The 22467-nt window shown below is 64.8% G+C and overlaps 6 protein-coding genes across 6 annotated transcripts; 4 read left to right on the top strand and 2 right to left on the bottom strand.

Moving 5' to 3' along the window:
* Window positions 1–1341: 1341 nt before the first annotated feature.
* SPT23 (SPT3 Dosage dependent suppressor of Ty-induced promoter mutations-like protein) lies at window positions 1342–5626 on the top strand (the record flags this gene model as incomplete). Its single annotated transcript, XM_069351190.1, has 4 exons — window positions 1342–1517; window positions 1592–1864; window positions 1909–5435; window positions 5484–5626. 4 exons carry the CDS (start codon window positions 1342–1344, stop codon window positions 5624–5626), a joined length of 4119 nt encoding a protein of 1372 aa, XP_069211576.1.
* Window positions 5627–6052: 426 nt separating this feature from the next.
* Window positions 6053–10055, top strand: syj1 (Inositol-1,4,5-trisphosphate 5-phosphatase 1; the record flags this gene model as incomplete). Its single annotated transcript, XM_069351189.1, has 4 exons — window positions 6053–6278; window positions 6315–8191; window positions 8225–8496; window positions 8534–10055. The coding sequence occupies 4 exons, from the start codon at window positions 6053–6055 to the stop codon at window positions 10053–10055; spliced, it is 3897 nt and encodes a 1298-aa protein (XP_069211575.1).
* A 2698-nt stretch (window positions 10056–12753) lies between these two features.
* On the top strand, window positions 12754–15692 carry Q8F55_002594 (uncharacterized protein; the record flags this gene model as incomplete). The annotated part of the gene is made up of 3 exons (XM_069351188.1): window positions 12754–13283; window positions 13351–14495; window positions 14542–15692. The coding sequence occupies 3 exons, from the start codon at window positions 12754–12756 to the stop codon at window positions 15690–15692; spliced, it is 2826 nt and encodes a 941-aa protein (XP_069211574.1).
* Window positions 15693–16009: 317 nt separating this feature from the next.
* Q8F55_002593 (uncharacterized protein) lies at window positions 16010–17447 on the bottom strand (the record flags this gene model as incomplete). The annotated part of the gene is made up of 2 exons (XM_069351187.1): window positions 16010–17356; window positions 17397–17447. 2 exons carry the CDS (start codon window positions 17445–17447, stop codon window positions 16010–16012), a joined length of 1398 nt encoding a protein of 465 aa, XP_069211573.1.
* A 356-nt stretch (window positions 17448–17803) lies between these two features.
* DAL5_1 (Allantoate permease) lies at window positions 17804–19736 on the bottom strand (the record flags this gene model as incomplete). Its single annotated transcript, XM_069351186.1, has 12 exons — window positions 17804–17830; window positions 17873–18450; window positions 18492–18626; window positions 18661–18766; window positions 18799–18903; window positions 18948–19035; window positions 19096–19285; window positions 19326–19386; window positions 19421–19473; window positions 19506–19521; window positions 19557–19566; window positions 19600–19736. 12 exons carry the CDS (start codon window positions 19734–19736, stop codon window positions 17804–17806), a joined length of 1506 nt encoding a protein of 501 aa, XP_069211572.1.
* Window positions 19737–20930: 1194 nt separating this feature from the next.
* On the top strand, window positions 20931–22333 carry CCC1_1 (Protein ccc1; the record flags this gene model as incomplete). Its single annotated transcript, XM_069351185.1, has 3 exons — window positions 20931–21282; window positions 21480–21540; window positions 21592–22333. 3 exons carry the CDS (start codon window positions 20931–20933, stop codon window positions 22331–22333), a joined length of 1155 nt encoding a protein of 384 aa, XP_069211571.1.
* Window positions 22334–22467: the final 134 nt, after the last annotated feature.

Genomic DNA, 22467 nt, shown 5'->3' with positions numbered 1-22467 from the left:
TGCAGCCGCAGGCTGCTCCGCCGTTTCCTCGTGCCGCCCTCGTCTCCCCCTTTCCTGGACGTGCCCCGTACCCTTGCCGCCCTCCCTCGCCTCCTCCCCTCGCTTGCCTCGGTCGCCCGCTGCCCACCTGCCGAGCCGTGCCGTGAGCAAAAACCTTTTGCAGGGTCACTTGCTGCATGTGTAACCTGCAGCAGCACCAGAGCCAAGCAGGAGGCGTTCGGCAACAAGACGCACGACGCCGACGACACACCTCTACGACGTCGACGACCGCAGTGGCGACGGCAACATTCTGTGACAGGCCTGCTTGTGCTTACTGGCAGAGCGGCAAAAGCAGGTCCGGTAAAGGAATCAGGTACCAAGACGACGACCAGAGGTGTTACAGCGTCAGCTGGTAACAGGCAAGCAGGCAGCCCAGCAGTAGTACTCCTCTCGAGCCGCACACGCCGAGATAGCACGCATACCACACATCTTTTTCATCTCAATACCCGCTCCGTCCGCCCGTCCTCATCCGCTCCGCCGCTTATACCCTTCTACCACTACTACTACTGCTGTTCTCACTATCACTTGCTCTGTTGTTGCTGTTAGTCGTTGGCACCATCGGATCCCACGACGCCGCGCACACGCCTGCTCTTCCACGCGTACGGTACACGACGCCGCCCTCGTTAATCAACGGAGTCAAACGCCACGACGCTGGTTTGCCGCCCGCCCGCCCAGCCAGTCAGCTCGCCCAGCCAGCCAGCGTCGACCCTACAAGTGGGTTCAACCCGCCTGACTGCCTGCACCTGCCTGCGCGCCCACGCAGCCCAGCCCAGCCAGCCAGCCAGCCAGCCCGCCAGCCAGCCCAGCCCAGCAATCCACCATCCACCACCTCGCATCCTCGTCGTCGCCTTCCACCCCCTTCCCTCTTCTCTCTCTTCCCTCGCCGTTTGCATCCATTCCACCTTGCTTTGGCTCTTGTCGGTCGGCTCTTGGGCCTCCAACGCTACCACCTCACGGCATCCGTTTTCGAACACGGCCAGGCCGAGCGAGCGGCCCGACAAGGACACGACGGGCGGCGTGTGCATAGCGCGGACGTGCAAACCTCAAGGCTTGCCGATTCTCATTCCCATCGACCACGATCCAGCCAGCCAGCCAGCCAGCAACTCGATTGTTGCTGCTTAACAAGCCCACTTCGACTCACTCCCACATCACCCCTCTGTGCATCAACCACTCTGCATCGAGCATCTCGCCACCGCCGCCGCCATCGACTGCACCCCTCCCCTCCCCTCCCTCCTCCCACCCTCCCCTCGCCACTGCCGCCTCTCGACTAGATCTTAATCACCCCTCGAGCCGGGCCAGGACATGGACTCGTCTTCCACATCGTCACCCTTCTCCACCCGCTCAACCATACCTTCGTCACCCGAAAACGCTGGCGGCGACACCGCACCTGCAAAGTCGTCGGTCCTCGCTGCCTTTCCTGCGAGCTCGGGCCACCTCATGCAGGGTATGCAGGCCATCATCAACAACCTTACCGGAGCGTGAGTCTTTGGATCGTCGTTGTTTCGTCTCATCCTCGTCCCATGAACCACCTGCTGACAGGCTGGTTTCCCAGTGCGCCATTCTCCCAACTCGCAAGCTCTGATTTCTTCTCAACAACGGCAACCAACAATGAAGCCAAGCCGAAGCTCGATGTAAAGCCCGCGTCGTCGCTCTTTGGGCAGACCCAGGCGCAGGCCTCGGCGCGCCCGTCCACATCAGCGGCTCCCAGTGTCACTGGTTCTGGACAAGGAGGTTCGCGCACCGAACCGCCAAAGCGCATGTACGAGGTCGATGGCCTCCCCCTCGTCTCGCCCCCATTGGAGGAGATTGCTTCGGCTTTCCCAAAGTAAGGCTGTGCGCAGTGCAGAGACTTCTTGCTAACATGTTCAGCAGCAACAACACGATGCTGTTGCAGGGAGATCCCCAGCACATCCACAAGCAGCGTGTCGAGACTGCCATCCGAGTCATCATTGACATTCTGAGAATGGTTCCCAGAACACCATCCACACCAGCAATGCCCCCATCAATACAGACATTGCTGCCTCAGGATGCGACCGGCAACGTCCTCGCAGTCTTTGAGCGATTGGCCACCTTCCGCGGGCTCCGTCTCCAGGCTGGTACAACAACAAAGACGAGCTCCAAGAAGCAGCTGCAAGCCGGAGCGATCCCTGCCCACCAGGTCGCCTACGTCGAGACGGCCGTGTACACGAGCTCGGACAACCCGAAGAGAGTGTACGCGTGCAAGCGCTGTCGCAATCGCGAGGAACGAAGGCGGCAGAACAAGGATGCGGCGAGGAAGAAGCAGGTCGCTTCCGACTCTGACACGTCGGCGAGCCCCGTGCCCCGTCCCTCGCTCCAACCACCATCCGAGGACTACATCACGGGCGAGAATGCTCACCAGTACGACCCTCATCGTGTGAGCCAGGTCGTCGAGGAGCCTCCTTGGGATCCGACAGTTCCCGACTGGCGCCATGAGATTGTCCTGTTCAATTCGCCACCCGAAGTCGCAGTCAAAGAGGGCAGCTGCTTCTGGCTTCCATTCCGTGTCATCTGCTACTGCAAGTGCCATGGCGAGAAGCAGGGCTTCCACATCAAGTTCACCTTGAGAACCTTGGAAGGTCACATCATCGCAAGCGCAATGACACACCCTATCAAGATTACGGATGACCACAAGACGGACGCCAAGTCCAAGCCCAGGGGAGGGGTCGAGCGCATGACGTCGGCCACCCCGTCTGCCCAAGCGGCACCCCGCGTCCGCAAGGGTCGTATGAGCACGGCTTCATCCCAGCGTCAATCACCCACTCCCTCTGAGAGCGAGATGAGCGTCACCTCCGAGGTTGGCGCCGTCGTCCAGAAGCAAACTCCGCAGGTACGACAGGGTAAACCCTACGAGCGTCCACCATCCCAGTCGCCAGCCGTCCAACCCACGAGCCTACCATTCGACTTTTTACAAGAGCAGAACCCAAGACCACGTCTTTCGCGCCAGCAATCGACCTCGTCCTACACGTCGCAGGCAGACATTACCAACTGGACGCCGGATGCACTCGCGCAGACAACGGTCAGCCCTGACGCCCTCCGCCGACCCAACTTTGCGTCCATGACGGCCCTTGCCAACAATGGCCTGGGTGGCTCGTTGTCCAACCAGCCGTCTGTTGCCCCGAGCCCCGCTCAGCAGTTCGGCGGCCTTGGTCAGAACGGACTCGGCGGCTCCAACGGCAACGGCAACGGCCTGAATGGCAATGGCCTTCAGAACGGTCTGGTCAACGGTGGTGGCATGCACCACCAGAACAACCTCAGCGGCAGCTTCTCGAGTGACATGTTCACCAACGGCCCCATGAGCCTGTCGCCGCCAGGTGGCCTTGACCTCTCGGCCCTCAACCTCTTCAGCAACGGCAATAATGTTAACCGGTCCGGCTCGGTTAACCAGAACGGCTCGCAGGATGTCGACATGACCAACGATGTTGCTTCCCAGCTGGAGAACATGCTCTTTGGCACGAGCACATCGAGTCAAGCAGCGTCAGTGGCATCCAGCTTCCGCGACGATGCTTCTCAGTTCTCTGCATTCCAAGCCGGCAGCCTCTTCAGCGACAGTGGTTTGCCTCCTGACAACACGCTTGACGACATGATCGACTACTCGGGCGGCGAGAGCAACGCGGCAATCAGCCCCATGCAGCACCTCAACCTCTCGCCCTCCGTTCCCATGGGTGGCATTGACCTGGGCATGAACCAGTCGCCGTTTGGCCACACCAACGGCCTGCCTCAAGTCTCGCCCAATGCCGACGCCGATGCGCACACCCGCGCCCTTCTGGCACTCCTGGCGCAGCACCAGACCCAGCCCCGGCCGCCCCCGCAGCCCGTCCCCGTCGTCTCGCACGTCATTCCGGGCGAGGGCGACATGGCAGGCGGCGCGCCCATCGCCATTGCAGGGCGTCTGTTCACACCAGAGACGGTCATTGTCTTTGGCGGTCGCCCGGCCGTCACATCGTTCGTGTCCGACTCGTTCCTGCAGTGCACGCTCCCACCTGCGCCTTCACCCGGTGATGTCGAGGTGACTGTGCAGGGTTACATGAAGGACCCGACTGTTCCCACGATGATGTTCAAGTACACGGGCACCGACAAGGAGATGATGCGCCTCATGCTCCAGGTTCGACAGCTTCACCAGTCTAGCGATCCCGCGATGCGTCTCGTCGACCACATCACCCGGTCGCAGAACAACAGTGACTTTAGCGATCGTTCGAGCATGAGCCCCGCAGGCATCCAGTCGCCGTTCGACGCCGAGGCACCGCCAAGGGGTTCGACAACGTTTGCCGCCGCACCTGCAGCCAAGGACTCGGAGGCCGACGACAACGATCTGCAGACAACGTTGATCGACGTCATCAACGCCATGGACGAGGACGCACCGGGCTCTCTGAGACGCTCCGGCGCCGTCAACGAAGTGAACAAGTCGCAGCAGACCCTGCTGCATCTTGCCAGCGTAATGGGCTTCCACCGCCTTCTCCGCCGCCTCATCTCTGTGGGCGCTCACCTGAACGTGCAGGATGTCAACGGCTTCACGCCCCTCGCTCATGCCGCCCTGTGCAGCCAGACCATTTGCGCTCGGATTCTCCTCGAAGCGGGTGCGTCTTACGATCTGCCAACGGTGTTTGGCGAGATGCCGCTCGACCTGGCCAAGAGCGACGAGCATTCCGAGGTCGAGGCCTTGCTGCTGTCGGCCGTCTGGTCGACCAAGGTCGACACTGTCAATGACGCTGGGTCGTCCGTGTCCCTCGAGACTGGCAGTGAGATTGATGACGACAACCCAAGCTCGGATTCGGACCACGACAGTGTGTCGCGGACATCACGCATTCTGCGCCGTCGTCCCAGCCGCCGCTCACGGGGCAAGCAGCGAGTCTCGCCTCCCGGCATGTCCCAGTCGACCAGCCCCAAGCGCGACCGGCGGGCGTCGCTTGTTGCCACTCCGCCCCTCCCTGGCTCGCTCTCGCCTGTTCCGCGCGATGACCCACCTCCATACGCCCCTCCCGACTCGGCGGGTTGGATGTCGCGCACCTTGTCCAACATCTCTCACCCGATTCAGGACACTGTATGGCAGAGCCTGCCAAAGGGCCTTCCGACCCTGTGGAGTGCGGGCGGCGAGAAGAACGGATCGGGCTCTCAGGGCTGGGTCGCGTTTCCTGCGCCGTCATGGGACACGCTGCAGAAGATGACGAGCCCCGAGGAGGTCAAGCTGTTCACCCAGGCCATGGCTGCTGCGGCCTTGAACGCTGTCGTTCAGTCTGGCGCGACGGCTGGACCAATGGATGGCTCGCCGCGTGCCTCGGGCAAGAGGCAGCCGCGCCGCCGTCACTCGAACGCTGGAAGCTCGCCTTCTTCGCGCTCACGCGAACTCGGCCAGGTGGCCAAGCCCAAGCAGGTTAAGCGTGAGTTCACCAGCAGAGCTTCGAGACGAGTCGCTGACACTTTGGCAGACGACAGGATGCTTTACCTCTTCTGGCTCCCGGTTTTGCTCTTCGTTGGCTTCTGGCTCCTGGTCACTGCGGTCCCTATCGCGACTGGGTTCTGTCTGCTCTACGCGCGCCAGATCAGCCGGGCCATCAAGCAGCGCCTTTGAGGACTGCTTGTTTGTTAGGATTGAGGGGGAGAGGAAGCGCTTCATATTAGATGTGCGTCAGTGTAGCCCCGACATTTGTCTGGAAACCGACCGAGGGATCATTTGAGAGTAATTATGTGCAACTGTACAAACCATATGCTAGCATTAACATGACGAGGTGACGGCAGCGCGACATCGATGATATTGTGGCGTCACTGACGTCGAGGAGGTGGCCACACGAGCGTGCGTGCGCAGATTTGTGGAGCCCCGTGTGATGCCTGGTGTGTGTGGTGGGATGACGGCGGCGGCGGCAGCAGCAGGTGTCGTGGGCGTTTGTGACAGCGATTCAACAAACTGGCCATATCATCGACGACGCCGCCTTACTCACACCCATTCAACCACAAAGCATCAACAACCCATCACACATCGCGTCACCCAGACCACAACATGCCAGCGCGGCTGTATCTGCGGCCGAGCCCGCGCGCCTTCTTCCTCATCTCGGACACGCACGCGCTCGTCTTCCGGCAGCCAGCTGCCGGCGAGACGAAGGCGTCGCGCAATGTCGTCGTCGCGGAATTCCTCCCGCTCGACGAGGTCGACACGACGGGCCTCATCTCCGTCGGGCGCGGCACCGTCGAGGGCGTGCTGGGTGTGACCTCTGTGCCGTCTGGAGGTAGGCCCCTGCTCTTTCGCCGCTGACTGACACCAGACCGCTCGCCCATCCCCGAGACCTTCCTCATCCTCCTGGCGGCCAGCTCGCCACTCTCCCCCCTCCTCCCCGGCTCGTCGCTGCGCCCGGCGCGCGTCCTCGCCGTCGAGTTCTACTCGCTCTCCTCCAACTTCTGGGACTCGCCCGACATGCTCGGCACGCTCGAGGACGACGACCCAATAGGCGACAGCTACACGCGTACCGGGAGCAACACGCCGACCATGAGCCAGGCGGCGCAGGCGGGCGTCTCCAACCCCACTGACGGCATGAAGAAGTACCTCTGCGCCGGGTCCTTCTTCCATGCCGACGGCGTGTCGTGGGACATTAGCTCGAGCCTGGGCTCGGGGGCGTGGGGCTCTGGCGGCGACGGCGCGGGCGGCAAGGGCGTCGGCGCGACCGAGCAGGGCGCACTCGAGGACTTTGACGAGCGCTTTGTGTGGAACGCGCGACTGCTCAAGCCGTTCTTGAACTTCCGCGCTGGCCTACCGCCGAACCTGCGCGCAGAGCTCGATGAGCATGCGCTACTGGTCCCCGTGATACAGGGGTTCGTCGACAGCCGCCCGTTCCCGATCGGCTCGTCGCGCGACGACGTGGGCACGCTTGCGCTCATCTCCCGGCTCAGCTGTAAGCGCGCCGGCGCCCGCTTCCGGACCCGCGGTATCGACGACGACGGGAATGTTGCCAACTTTGTCGAGACGGAGACGCTCATGACGGTCAAGGGAATCACCGTGTCGTATGTCCAAGTGCGCGGGAGTGTGCCCGTGTTCTGGCAGCAGCCGACGGCGGGGCTGCAGACGCTCCAGCAAAAGGTCGAGATCACGCGCCCGTTCGAGGCGACCCAGCGGCCGTTCGACCAGCACTTTGACGGCCTGATCAAGACGTACGGCGCGGTGCACGCCGTCAACTTGCTGGGCCAGAAGGAGGCCGAGCAGATGCTCTCGGAGGCGTACGAGGCACATGTCGCCAAGCTCAAGAGCGAGCTGGCATCGGCAGAGGACGAACAGGTCCCCGACTCTGCCGTGCAGTACACAAACTACGACTTCCATACCGCTGTCAAGAACGGCGGGCACGACTCGATCCGCGCCGACTTCAACCGCATGCTTGGGATCCAGGACTCGCTCGACAGATTCGAGTACACTGCGATTGACTTGGCCAGCGGCTCCTTGATCGAGCAGCAGCACGGCGTGTTCCGTGTCAACTGCTTAGACTGCTTGGACCGCACAAACTTTGTCCAGGAGGTCATCTCGTATCTGGCGCTATTCCGCGCACTGGCAAACCACAACTCGCCACTGTGCCACACGTCGTCGCCATTGTGGAGCGTGCACCGCGACCTCTGGGCGGATAACGGCGACCTGCTGAGCAAGACATACGCCGGCACTGGGGCGATCAACACGAGTGCGACGAGGTCTGGGCGCAAGACGTTTGCGGGTCTGATATCGGACGCGACGAAGTCGGTCGGCCGCGCGTACATCAACAACTTCCAGGACAAGGGCAAGCAGCAGGCGATTGACATGCTGCTTGGGCTGCTGGCTGGTCAGCGCCAGGTCGTGTTATTCGACCCAATCGGCGACTCGGTCCACACGGCCCTCAAGGCGCGCCGGGACGAGTATGCCACGCCGCGGCCCGTGACCATCTTCTCCGGGACGTGGAACGTCAACGGCAAGGCGCCGGTTGGTGTATTGGACCCCTGGCTCTTCCCGAACGCAGCGGACCGCGCCGACATCTACGCCATCTCGTTCCAGGAGATTGTCGAGCTCACCGCACAGCAGATTGTGCAGACCGACCCGGCAAAGAAGCGCGTCTGGGAGACGGTCATCATGCAGACGTTCACCAATGTCTGCGGCGAGGGCGAGTACATCCTCATGCGGAGCGAGCAGGTGAGTTGGGCTTGCGAGCGACGCTGACCCCAGCTCGTTGGCACCGCCCTCATGATCGTGGTCAAGTCGTCACTCCTCCCGTTCATCCGGAATGTCGAGTACGCGTACAAGAAGACTGGGCTCGGCGGCATGAGCGGCAACAAGGGCGGCGTGGGTATCCGCTTCGACTTGTACGACTCGTCAATGTGTTTCATGACCTGTCATCTGGCGGCCGGGCAGGCAAACTACGACGACCGTAACACCGACTACCGCACTATCGTGGGCGGACTGCACTTCCTCCGTGGCAAGACGATTGACGGGCACGAGTGGGTAGAGGGTGTCGTGGCGGTGCTGACAGCGCAGCATCGTCGTCTGGTCGGCCGACTTCAACTACCGCATCGACCTAAGCAACGAGGTTGCGCGCCCGCTTGCGCTGGCAGACGAGTTTGCCGAGCTGTACGAACACGATCAGCTCTCGCTCGCTCGCTCGGAAGGCGAGGTGTTCGTCGGGTACCAAGAGGGTCAGATCAACTTCCGCCCAACATACAAGTATGACAACGGCACCGACACGTACGATTCGTCAGAGAAGCAGCGAGTGCCGTCATGGACCGACCGCGTCCTGTTCAAGGGCACGAACCTGCACTGCATCGCATATGATAGCGCCGAGCTGCGCATTTCGGATCACCGCCCTGTGTTTGCCGTCATCGAGGGGTCTGTCGACCAGGTCGACCATGCCAAGAAGGCGCACATTAGGGAGGAGCTCGCGCGGATAGCCCAGAAGAAGTTTGCCAACGGCAAGCTCGACGACTTGGTCGAGTCGGCTGCGCAGGGCGGTGTCCGCGGGCTCGTCAAGGAGCTCACGTCGGTCTCGGTGACGCCGTCGCCTGTGCCGTCTCCGCAGCCCGAGCGCAAGGCACCGCCGGTAATTTCGCGTGACTCGAAGCCTGCGCGTAGTGCGTCTGTACGAGCGGCGCCTGCGCGGGGCTTTGCCCCGTCACCCACGGGCATCACACCGGTGACCTCGACCCTGTCGGCGACCGTTAGCAGTGCATACGCACGACTAGGCTACCCCACAGCCGCGTCGAGTGGGCTACCGCAGCGCACTGCGTCACTGTCCGCGCCAGGCGTGCCAGGTGTGGGGTATGCGGCAAGACAGCGGCCTCCACCTCCGCCGCGACCCAGCAGTGGCGGTGGTGGGAGCCCAAGCGGCAGCCAGGTGCTTACGCCGACGTCGACTGGCGACTTTGTCATTGTGCCGTCGCCTCGACGATCTGCGCCAGCGCCGCCTCCCAAACGGTCCAACTCGACGGCGTCAGCGACAACGACCAGCAGCAGCAATGCGAGCGCGCCGCCCAGACTCCCGCCCAGACCGGGTTCTGCGCGCACGGGCACGCTCGACATGGACTCGCCTCCACCGACGGGCCTGGCCCTGCCCGTGCAGCCTGACAATGCGGCCAAGACGGCCCCGCTACCTGTCCTGTACGGCGGTGCCAAAGCGCCCCCGCCCCTACCCTCGAGCCGCAAGCCCGTGCCGACGCTGTCGCAGCTCGAGGAGGCCGCGGCCACAAAGCCCCCGCCACCAGTACCGTCCAAGACGGGCCCGTCGTCGCCCATTGACGTTGGCAAGAAGGTGCCACCTGCCGTGGCGCCCAAGCCTGGCCCGTCGTCACCCGTCGACATTGGCAAGAAGGCGCCACCAGTTGTGGCGCCCAAGCCCGTTCTTTCGCCGGCCGCTACTGTCGCCTCGCCCAAGTCGCCAGAGGGCAAGAAGGGGCCTGCGGTGGTACCCAAGCCGGCGGGGCTGCAGAGCAAGCCGGCTGCACCAGTGACTGCGCCCAAGCCGCCGGCGTTACGGAGCAATAGCAGCAGCAATGGTACGGCGTAGAGCATGCGTGCGTGCGTTGCAGTGCCACAGTTGTATCCCTGCGACGGATGTATTAGGTGTAAGAGGAGTTGAGTTGCAGCCCCGCCGGCTATGCGACTGGCCGTTGTTGGGTTGGTTTGCATTGTGCGTGACGTGCCGTTAGGTTGTCACGCGTGCGTTGTCAAAGGAGAGAGTGGCGCAGCGTGTGGCCAGACTGGCTCGGCCTGGCGGAAAAGAGGCAGGCACCAGGTGGGGTAGGATCGGTGTGCATTGTCGAGGACAAGTTCCAGCCCATGCAGGTGGCCGCTGCTGCCCACTGCCCACTGCCTGCCTGCTCATGCATGGGCCTATGCAGCCTGCTTGTTCGGAGTCACGCTGGGTCGAATCTGCCGAGGCGAGGGCGAGGGCGACGGCGACGGCTCGCTCGCTCGTCGTAATGTGTGTGGGTGGGCAAGCAGCTGGTATTGTACCAGTTACGACAGGCCCGAGCCAGACATTACAACGGAAGGGTAGGCGGGTGTGGGTGCCGGGGGTGCCGGCGGAGCGTGACACGGGGAGCGGGGGTTCATGTACAGCAGACTCTTCTCACTCTTCTGCGAGGGGGGAGGCAGGGGGGCGGGTTGCATCCGCGTTGCCGAGTGCACGCCCGCGGGGGTCGGCGGGATGGTGTTTCGGGAGGGCAGGGGGACGGCGGCGGCGGCGCGCGGCGGCCAGTGCCACATGCCCAGCCTGGCCATGTGTCGTGCGTTTGTGCTCGCGTGCGTGCGTGCGGGCGTGTAGGTGCACGCCGCGCAGGATTAATCGATTGCGCGGAATGCCGCTGCGCGACGAGGGGGGCGTGGGGCGGCGTCGTCGCCGTCTTACGTGGACAAGCTCGCGCTAATGAAGCTGGCAGTAGTCACCCTGTACGCTACGCACGCTACGCAAAGCTACGCAAAAGCTACGCAAAAGCTAGGCGCGTCTGGCGTCGGTCGATGGATCTCGCTCGGCGCGGCGCGGGGTACCGAGTAGCGAGTAGGAGTGAGCAGGCGACTACAAGGACACTGGCGCGCATGGTGCGGCGTAGCCCCCCCTCCCCCTGCAGCTGCAGCCGTGTCCGTCGCCGCTGTCACAGGGTGCGCTGTCTACTGGTGTGCATTGTCGCCCCTGAGCGCTGCCATACACGACACACGACGGCCACACCACGCCCGTTGCGGCGTGGCACCGTCGCACCGCGGCATGTATTCTGGCTGTGGCCGCGCCGTGCGAAGCATGCACAACACGCGTGCAGTGGCGCGCCGTCTGGTCGGGCCGCTCCGTCCACACACACTGCATGTACCCCGCCCGCGCGTCGTGAAACCGCCGGGCCTCGCGACTGGACCTCGCCTCACCCATGGGGTGGCCGACGTCATTCCAGGGCGCGCGGTCGTGAGGGCTACGAGGGGGGAGGGGGCAGGCAGGGCGAGGGAGACCTCCTGCTGCCTGCTGCTGCTGCTGCCGTAGCCGCTGCGAGCAATTGAGCATGGAAACGCTAGGGGCTCAAGGTTGCTGCTGCACGCGTGTCGGTCAGTCCTGTCTGGCGGTCGACGGCGGCGGCGGAGGCGGCATGGGGGCGGCTGCGGCTGTTGCTACCCTGGCAGCTGCTCGCCCCACTGCCGTCGTCGTCGTCGTCGCTGCCCTCGTCCTCGATGCATGCTGCGTCCTTTTCTCTCACTCGCCTTGCAAAAGACGCAAACAATCATCCGCCCGACCCGCCAATTGTCTTTATTGGGCCCGACGACGCCTCTGCCGCCGCCACCGCAAAACCCACCCCACCCACCACCACTCCCCGCCCACGCCTCATCGCCCGATCCGATCGATCGCGCCGCCCGCCAGCCGCCGCCGTCGGTCGCCTTCTCTCTGTCCACTCTCTCGGGCTCGCATTTCACCGCCCGCCCGTCATCTCCGCCGCCGTCGGTCGCCTGTCGCCACAGACGTCGAGCAGAGCAGAGCAGAGCAGAGCAGCACCGCACAGCGAGCACCACTCGGCGGTATACTCCCGCAGCAGGCAGCAACTCTCCTGCTCCTGCTGCCCACCTGCCCCCCTCCCCACCCCCTCCCATCCCTTCACCCCCTCCTTGGCACATTGTTGTCAACCGCCCCCCCTATCTCTTGGCCGACCGACCTGACACCGCGGAACACTTGCTGCACGCCCCGTTCCGCCATTGTCGACGAAAGTGTAGAGCTAGAGCTAGGAATCGAGCCAGCCAGCCAGCCAGCCAGCCAGCCAGCCTAGCTAAACTCGACGACACTGCCCTTTGCAGCATCAACGGCGGCGTTTGCAGCAACCTCGTCCCACCCCGCCCCCTTCTTCTTGTCAACACACTCGCTCCCACTGCACATCTTTCGCCTCATGCTCGTCGTCGCAGCATACAGCAGCATTGTCACCACCGCATAACTCGCCTCACTCGCATTGTTCAGTACTCTTCATTGTAGCAAAGCATCACGACGACCGACACACACGACCACGACAAAGCTTCATCGCACCACAGCGACCATTCATCACTCAGCGCGTCCATTCAACACCATCGCATACTCGTACCTCTTCGACCTCACTCCTACCTACTACGCTCAGACCAACTCCATCACTCAAAACGCGTTTGAGGAATTTTTCCATCACCCCGACGCCTCTTTACCCTCGTGTCCCCCCCCCTCCCCCGCCGGCCCTCGGCCAGGGACCTCTGCTCCTCCGTAACACACAATGGCCGACACCGCCGTCGACGGCCGTATCAGCCGGCCGCTGTCAGAGATTTCCGAGAACGAGGACCGCCGACGTGCTAGCGCGCGCGTTTCAAGTTACAGCTCGAGCCTCAGCCTCAAGGGTGCCGCCGCCGCTGGGGCCGGTTCTCGGCCAACGAGCGAGATGCGCGATGATACTGCACAGCCGCCCTCGAAGCGGGCGAGCGGAGCGCTTTCATCGCTGCCCGTGCACACCATCACCCTCAACCTCGCTGATTATACAGGCACGGTCGCGTCGTCGACAATGCCCGCCACTCCGACGACCATTGCGCCGCCAATGATCGCGACCAAGCCGCTGGCGCTGCAATCGCCCTCGACAATAGCTTCAGGCGCGGCATCACCGACAGTCAAGTCGCCCCCTCCCACACCCAAGTCTCCGCCACCCAGGCCAGACAAGCCCGCAGAGCTCTCTGCGCCACCCATTGCCGCAAGCTCGAGCTCAAAGGAACTATCAGAGCAGCTGCACCAGCAGCCCGCCGTGGTCGACTTGAGGTACGTACTGGCTTGCGCTGCGGCCCCGGCAGCGCCGCCGCCATGCGCGCACTGACACGGCCCACAGCGAACCAGTGGACGGCATCTCACCCTTGTTTGTGGCGACCCGTGCATCCCTCCGCCCGACTGCCTCGGGAAAAGAGCAGCAGCCAGAAAAGCCGCCATCCCCACCAACGACACTGTCGAGCACAGGCACCTCGTTTGACTCGGCGCGCTCATCTCTTGACATTGCTGGCACCAAGGCTCCTCCCAAATCAAAGGCGAAGTGGCTCAAGAGAGCGTCAATGGCTCCTCTTCTCGGCAGCAAGTCGGTCTCGCCGGCGTCGTCCGCCGCCGACTTGCCGGCAGAGTCAGGCGGACGTGCATCGCCAGGGCCCTCGACCACCTTTGCCATCTCGGCGCCAACGTCCATCGTCCCGCCAAAGTTGCCGCCACGCCAGTTCCCCACTGGGCCCATGGACCATGTCGCTACCCCCGACACCGCCGCGTACGCGGCCGCCGCCATGCGCCCGCAGCCGCCTCCTCCGGGACGTGAACCGAGCTTGACGCACCACCACCCAAGTGCGAGTGCGAGAAAGGGTTGGTGGGGCGGCCAGCCGACATCGACTGGCGTCACACGGTCCGCCTCCAACAACAGCATCATGAGCACGGCATCGGCGGCGCACCAGCGGCTACCTTCCGGTGCCCAGCGCGTCCTCGGCCAGGCCGGCAACGCTGTCAGCAAAAGCTGGAACCGCGCCCGCGGCGTCGGTGGCAGCATTTCCGGCATGGGCGGCTTTGCACCAGTTCGAAGCAACAGCAACGAGCTCGACTCGAGGTCGGTCAGCCCGAGGAACCGCGCCATTGCACATGGGCACGCGTTGGCTCGCAAGCAGTCCCGCGACCTCCTCTCCACGGACCTCGCTCCTGCCACGCCAGCAGACGGGTTTCAGTGGGCCGAGGGAGTCGTCAAACGGCCCGCCCGCCCTGGCTATGGTGGCCGTGTCTTTGGTCGCGAGTTGCAGGAGGCGGGACGCGCCTGGACCGTTGTCGATGCGCACATCGAGCGGCCCGGTGTCAACGAATACGAAATGCGCAGGCGGCAATGTCTCCCAGCCATTGTCGTACGGGCCGTAGAGTGCCTCGTTGTTTGGGGACCCAAGGAGGAGGGCATCTTCCGCATCTCCGGCCGTAGCAGTCATCTGGCGCGGCTACGACGAGAGTTTGATGGAGGTAGGTTGTGCCTGTGTGTTATGTGTGTGCGTCGCTGACATCTCAGGTGCCGATCTCGACCTCTCGCTTTGTGATCCTGGCGATCTTGATCCTCATTCGGTCGCTGGCATCTTCAAGTCGTTTATCCGCGAGCTCCCAACGCCAATGGTGCCGATCCCGATCGAACAGGAGATTGAGGAGCTGTTGTACCGGACGCGCAGCAACCCGAGCTTGGAGGACCTGGGCGAGATTGTCTGCAAGCTACCAGCCTCGCACTGGTTCCTGCTGGCCGACGTGATCATGCTGCTCGACTTTATCCCGCAGCACCAGGAATCGAACCGCATGACTCGGCAAGCGTTGATGCTGTCGTTGGGGCCCACCCTGCGTCTCAGCGGCGACGTCGTGGACGTGCTTATCCGCCACCGACAGGACCTCTTCCGAGACCCGCCCATGGTCGACCCATCCGACCTGGTCGACTTTGGAGACGAGTCGATGTCGCTGTCGTTATCGCCGGCGTACGAGAAGGTGCCGCTGCCGGACAAGCCCAAGCCGCCGGCGTCGCGCCGCATCTCGAAGCGACCAAGCTTATCCAACCTGCTTGGTGGCTCGTTGATGCGCCGAAGCCAGAGCGACGTGACGATGGGGTACAGTCCGACGACTGCGCCGCGCCTCGCGCTGCCCGAGCCTGTCCGCGTCGAGCTCCCTACGTTTGGTGGCCATGCCGAGGACATTGACGAGACCGAGGAGCTCGAGTCGCTCGAGACGCACGACCACGACGTGGCGCGGGCTACGGACCGGCTTGAGGAAGCGCACTACGCGCCTGGAACGGTTGCCGCGCGGGCTGCTGCCTTTGGGCCGTCGTCGGCTGCGGGGCAGAAGACGCCGATTGCGGACAGATTCCAGCGGTCGTCTACTGAGCGCGTCGACAACCTGCTGCAGCCCAAGGGCGGGTCTCACTCGAGCGGATCGTCTGCGTCGAGCTTTGTTTCCGTGTCCGAGTCGTTGCAGTCTGGGACGACGCCGCCGATCAACTCGATCAGCGCGATCCGGCGCTCGCCGCCGCTCTTCTTCCACAGTGCTACGGGCGACTCTGCGTCCAAGGGCACCAAGCGCAAGGACGACACGAATGCGGAGAGGTCGAATGAGAGCGCGCGCGACAGCCCCAAGCGGCTGAGCTCTGGGCCGGGGCCGGCCGACGACGACCTGGTGCGGGCGTAGGTGTGGGGGTGGATGGTGATTAGACTGATAGACCACGCGAGTATACAAGAGTGGTGGTATCAGGGGGGGGGGGTAGTTTTAGTTACTTGTCATTGTCCGGGGAGACTGCCCTGGTGGCGAGTTGTTTGTTTGCTACGACCAATGTATGATTGTGAGGTGGCGGGGGAGCGGGGGAGCGGGGGAGCGGGGGAGCGGGCTGTGCATGGCTAGAGTGGGTTGTGCAGGGCTAGAGCGTTGTGCATGGCTAGAGCGGGTTGTGCATGGCTAAGGCGGGTTGTGCATGGCTATGTGATTATGGTACGTGGCTAGGTGGTGGGTCAGGCCCACTCTGCGCGGAGCTTTGAGGCGGCGGCGTGGAGGGAGTCGAGGCCGAGGAGGGCTGCGACGCGGCCGACGACGGCGAGGGCGAGGGCTGCAGGCCAGCCGAGGACGAGGAAGAGGGGCGCGGCAGCGCGGCGGGCTGCGTCGGCCAGCGCGACGGCGAGGCGGAGGGCGCGGAGCGTGAGGGTGGCGCTGGGGCTGAGGGCCGGGGCTGCGGGGTACGGCACGGCGGCGCGGAACGGCGCGTCGGACAGCACGGCGGCGGCGGACGCGAGGGCCGAGGCCACGTCGTGCGCGTGCGCGCCGACGTAGCTGATGCGGCGGGCGTTCTGCACGGCTGCGAGGGCTGCGGCGGCGCCGACCGGGGGGACGCTCACCAGCGTGCGCGCGAGCGCGGGCGGCCCCTCGTCCTCGGGGTTGAGCGTGAGCGCGACGCCGCGCCTGAGGGCAAAGCTGGGCGCCAGCGCGACGCCGGTATGCGTGCCGCCGTACGCTGGCGGCGTGGTCCACGCGTCGACGTGCGTGCCCTGCACCTGGGCGTAGCGCGCGACGCCGGGCGCCGTCGTGCCCGAGAGCGCGCGGCGCTCGGCGTCGCTCGCCCAGCCCCCCGCCTGGAGGAGGGCCAGCGCCTGCGCCCCAGGGAGGGCGAGCACGACGTGGTCGTACCCGTGCCTCTGGCCCGACTCCTCGGTGAGCGTGACGCCGTGCTCGTGGCTGCTGATCGCGGCGATGCGCGCCCCAGTGTGCAGGTTGTACGCTGGGAGCACGGGGCTAACGGCGGAGGTGAGCGCGGCGCCAGAGAGCGCGAGGCGCGGGCCGCGCGCGCTCGCGAGGCGCGGGCCGCGCGCGCTCGCGAGGCGCGCGAGCACTTCCCCGGCCGGGAGGAGGGCGGCGGCGGCCGCGGTGGGGGCGAGGAAGGCGCCGGCGACGCGCGGCAGCAGGTAGTCGTCCCAGAAGGCGCTGGAGTAGCCCCGGGCGGCGAGGTACGACAGGATGGTCCCGCTGGCGTCGGCGCCGTCGTCGCCAGCGAGCTCCCAGCGCGCGACGTCGAGCGCGAGGCGCCAGGCCCGGGGCGAGAGGGCGTCGGCTAGCGTGAGCGGCCACGCCGGCGGCAGCGGCGCGCCGTCGCGCGTGGCGCTGAAGCTGGTCGCCGCGGGGGCGAGCGGCACGCCGGCGTCGGCGAGGAAGGCGCGGGCCTGCGCGTCGGCCACGCCCACGCCGAGAGGATAGGCGTCGAGCTTGACCACCTCCTTGCCGTCCGGGCTCAGCTCGAGCGTCGCTGGCCCCGGCGCCGCGTTGCGCTCGTACGCGTTGACCTCGTGGTCCGAGTACTTTTTGAGGATCTGGGGGTGAGCTCGGCGTCGGGGGCAAGGCAGCGCTTACCCAGACCACTGAGAGGCCGGACACGCCGGTGCCGACGACGGCGACGCGCATGGTGTAGGTGGATGGGGGATGCGTTGTTGCATCACTCAGACTTTTACATGCTCTGCGCTGCGTGCACCCCGGCCTCACCCCCCCCCCTCCCCCGGCGCCAGCTGCACCCTCGCCGCGTGAGAGTGTGGCTGTTGCCGCCGGCCGGCGCGGCGGATCGCGGATCGACTTTTGGGGGCCAGGCGCGGAGGGGGCGCGGCAGGGTGGGGCGCGCGTGTGGAGGTGGGGCGCGGGGCGGAGTACGCGGAGTGGGGGCGCGGGCTGGGCGCTGGGCGTGTTTGGTCCACGCCGCCACGTGCCACACGTGCCTGTGGCAGGTTGCCGCATGGCCGTGGCAATGCATCATGCTACAAACCGCTCTAGCAGAGGTAACGAAAGTGGATGTTCTGCGCCGGCGTCAGCACTGCGCTGCGTCTCCCCCCACCCACCTGCACATCCGTCATGTCCTCCTCGCCCGCCCTGCGCCGCTCGTCCTCCTCCTGCTCTTTGCTCAACCCGAGCGCGGCCACCACCGCCTCCCGGCGCCGGTTCTCGCGCACATAGTACGCCCACCACGCGACGAAGAGCACCATGTACAGGATCATAGCGACGGCCGTGCCCACCAGGCCCTTGGTATAGCGCGGCGGGTCGCGGAAGATCTGGGACCCGACGATACTGCCGGCCGAGTAGGCCACCAAGCTGCTGGCCGTGAGCCACGTCTTCTTGGTCCGCCCCGCCACATTGATGCTCATCAGCGGCCAGATGAGGAACATGGCCGTGGCGAAGGGCAGAGCAAAGATGTAGACCGCCCACTTTGTCCACTTTGGCGTCGTGGCCGGCGCCAGCCCGATGAACAGGAACACGGCGGTCGCGAGCGCCGTCACGAACAGCGCCCAGGGGAACCGCGTGCGCGGGTAGTACTGCACGCACAGGCCGGGGACGAGCACGAAGAAGATGGCGATGGCTTGCGAGGGCATCGAGTATAAAATTACTCCGTAGGAATCGAAGCCGAGACTCTGCATCACCACTTGGCCCGGGTTAGCTGACTATCGTGGCCTCTCGACGTACGCGTGCTGAACGTGATCAACGCGCCGTTCGGGATCATGACGAGGAAGTTGAACAGCACGGAAAAGTAGTACTGCGGGTCGCGGAAGCACTCGCGCACCTGCTCCCAGCGCCAGGTCGCGCGCTCGGCCCCGCCGGCTGGTGGTCAGCGGATCCGCGCCGCGCCACTCACTCGCGTTGGCCGCCACACGCGCCTTGGCAACCGCCTTCTCGCCAGGAGACAACCACCACACCTCGTCCGGCGTGCCGATCAGCACGAGGTCCGCGATGCCGCAGAGCTGGCGTCAGCGCCGCTGGCGTGCCCACCTACAATCGTCAGCCCGCCCATGAACAGCTGGATGACGCGCCACGCCGCGATGCCCCCGCTGCGCGAGACGGCCTTGGCCATAAAGTAGACGGCGACGCTCGCGACGATCTGCACCCGTCAGCCGCAGCCACCCGCACCCAGCCCCGACCCACCCCCCACACCTGGTTCTGCGAGTAGTACAGGCACTGGCGGAACGTCTGCTCGCGGCGGAGGTACCACGACGAAGTGAGGATGACGAAGCTGGGGTAAGCGGTGGCGGGTGGCTCTCAACGTCGCGACGGTGCCCGACGCCGCGCTCACCCAGGGATAACCACCGCCTCGAACGCGCCGACGAGCACCCGCACGGCCGCCAGCTGCGCATAGTTGTTGCACGCGCCGAGGCACATGACACACGCGCCCCACAGGATGACGAACACGCTCAGCGCGCGCCCGATCGGGAACCGCTGCATGATCCACGTGAACGGGAACTGGGCGACCGCGTACGCCATGTCTGTGGCGGTCAGTCCCGCCCGCCGCCACTCGCAGCTCACAAAAGAACGTCGTCAGGTTGGCATACTCTTGATTCGTCATGCCCGTGTCCTCGCGCAGGCCCTGGGGGTCAGCCTCGCCCGCCAAGCCCACGCACAAAGATGACGCCCTGCGTCAGGCTCGTCTTGTCCATGTACTGGATGCCGTACGCTGGCGTGAGCTCCGCGGCGCCACTGACCTACTGAACATGAGCATCGGCTGGGGTGTTAGCAGCGGCAGTGTCAGCTGCTTACGAGGAGAATGCTGGGGGTCAGCGCGCCCGCACACGATACCCACAAATCAGCCTTGCGCCGCACGCGCGCGTACTCGGCGTCAGAGAAGCCGTCGGCCGCCGTCTCGGCGGGCGAGACGACGTCGACGGCTGCATCCCCGCCGACGTCCTCCTTGCTGGTAGCTGAGTGTCTCCTGGGCATTGTTGTCGCTGGAGGGAATCCGCAGCGATAGCACTAAACTATATACCCCCCGTCGGTCACCGGACGCCAAGTCACCGGGCGACCTCCACCGCGCTCCACAACGTCTCGGCCGCGCGCCTGCCCGCGCTATGGTCAACAGAACACGTATTGGCTACATGTAGCTTGATCGCTTCCAGATGTGCTCGACTGCCTCAGTCTGCGAGAAGGACTCTGCGGCGCGAGACCGACTCTGCGGTGCGAGGAGGACTCTGGAGCCACTGTGGGGAGACGGCTAGAGACGGTACCCCGGACTCGCACTCGCACTCGTTTGTGCCACGTGCCGCCCATCCCTATCTTGCTGCGCAGATTTGCGGCATGGATCTTCGGCCGCAGGGGTAAAGTGGACGCGTCGGCGCAGGGGCCGCCGCCAGCCGGCCCGCCTGCCAAACAAGCTCTCGCAAACCTCAGCTGTCGCAGAACGACGCGGTAAACAGTAGCGCGACGCACTGTCCGTCACGACGACTGCCTGCCCACTGCCCACTGCCCTTTCCTTTCACAACCGATGAGACATCTAGCCGTGTGTTTATTCGCGGTGACTTGCACACTCGGCCATGTGACCGCGGCCGACTAGCGCGCCGCGTGCTCCACTCTGCACCGCCGTGTGCGGTTTCAAGGCCGAAGCTGGCGAGCTGGCGTCGACGCCGGCCGACGCACATGGACCCCACCCAACCACCTTTGGTGCATTTGACGGGCGGCGTCGGCGTCTCGCACCCGTCTTACGCGTTTACGGCGGCGGTTACTGCCCCCCATGTCACGGACGTGCACGAGCAGTGGGTCGGTGCCCGGCTCGGCAAGCCACCGAGCCACCGATGGCCAAAAGTCAGTCGCCAGAGCCAATCACGGCCAGTGTATTAGAAATTCCCACGCGTTGAGTGCCGCGACAATTTCGAGCAAAGGGGTAAAGAGGCGGCTCGGCTCTGTAGTAAACCCTGAAGTGCGGCCCAGAAATTGATTCCGTCAAGGGGTCATGCGGCCGCAAGCGCGAAAATTGGCAGACCCGTCAGTGTTTTGGCTGGCGCGCATGACGTGTGTGACTGACAAAGACGGCGCAAGACTCACCCAGACCAAAGGACACCGCAACCCCCCAACTCTATATCTCTTTCTCATCACCTACCTCTCTCTCTTGCCAAACAACTACACCAAACACGACAAACAATGCCCGCTTCCAAGTCGTCCAACGAGGGCACCGAGCGCCAGCCTCTCCTCTCAGGCAACAACAACGCCAGCGGCGGCTGCTGCGGAGGCAACGCCTCGGGCAAGTGCTGTGGTGGTGCCAACCGCGCGACCGGCAGCTCGAGCGGCCTCACCCCCGACTCTGGCGCCGCCGTCCCCCTCAAGCGCGGAGCCAAGGCCTCGGCCGAGCCCGTCTGGGGCATTGAGCGCACCGCCAGCCGCACGTCGCTCAACTCGCAGCGCGAGTCGCGTCGTAACCAGGTCGAGGACCTCCTCGCCGGCGACCAGCCCCTCGGAACAAAGTGCGGCGTCGCCCACGGTGCCGGCCAGTGCTGTAAGTGTCGTGGGCGTGGTCGGCGACGGAGCGTGGGTGACGAGGGGCGGGGGGCGGGCGAATCTATCGCGACTGCCAAGCGTGTATCGCGAATCCTCCAGCGCCGCCCCCCTCGTGACAGGGGAATGGCGCCCTCGGGGAGCCGACGCGTCGGAACCAGCTCTATCACCATTCGCGCAATTCGCTAACGCCCACAGGCAAGGAGCTCAAGGGCGACGACGAGCGTCACCTCATCCCTCCCGAGATTGTGCGCGACATGTGAGTTGACCGCCGGCGTTTGACCCCAGCCACCGGCTGACAACACCCTAGCGTTATCGGCCTCTCGGATGGTCTTACCGTGCCCTTTGCCCTCACTGCCGGCCTGTCGTCGCTCGGCTCGTCGCGCCTCGTCGTGACTGGTGGCCTTGCCGAACTCTGCGCCGGCGCCATCTCGATGGGCCTCGGTGGTTTCCTTGCCTCGCAGGCCGAGCTCGACCACTTCCACTACCTCCGCCGCCAGACCCACGCCCGCGTTCTCCGCTCGTGCGACGGCGAGATGGAGCGTGAGGTCCACGGTATCCTCGGCCCTCTGGGTGTCAAGGAGTCGCTCTCGCGTCTGGTCGCCGACGACCTCCGCGAGGTCGAGGACGAGGCCTGCGAGGACCAGGGCATCTACACTGCCGCCGACATTGAGGCCGCCGCCGACAAGCTCGAGACCGACCCCAACGTCGGCCTCACCGCCTTCCTGCTCAAGTTTGGCGAGGGCATGGAGGAGGTCCCCCGCTCCCGTCTCTGGATCTCGGCCCTCACGATTGGTCTCTCGTACTTCATCGGTGGCCTCATCCCCCTTCTCCCCTACGTCTTCACCGACTCTGCCGAGCTCGGCCTCATCTGGTCGGCCGTTGTCACCGGCATTATTCTCCTCATCTTCGGTGCCTTCAAGACCTACTTCACTGGTGCCACTGGCGGCATTGGCGGCTACGTCTGGGGCGCCGTCAGCATGTTGATTGTCGGTGGTCTGGCTGCTGGATGCGCCTTTGCCCTCGTCAAGATTCTCGGCGTCGAGGAGTAAGCCGGGCATCACAGTCCTCCCTCACCCCCACACCACCTGTATACGTATACCCATCCATGGTGCCGCAATGGGCCATTTTACGCGTGCTCCTTGCGCCTTGGCGTCTGTATTGCCTCCACCGAATGTACTTTCGT

The sequence above is a fragment of the Vanrija albida genome (genome assembly GCF_041260175.1).
Source record: "Vanrija albida strain AlHP1 chromosome Unknown contig_2, whole genome shotgun sequence".
In the NCBI taxonomy this organism is placed as follows: Eukaryota; Fungi; Basidiomycota; class Tremellomycetes; order Trichosporonales; family Trichosporonaceae; genus Vanrija; species Vanrija albida.
The sequence above is the reverse complement of the archived record's forward strand: the minus strand, read 5'-3'. Positions and strand labels throughout refer to the sequence as shown.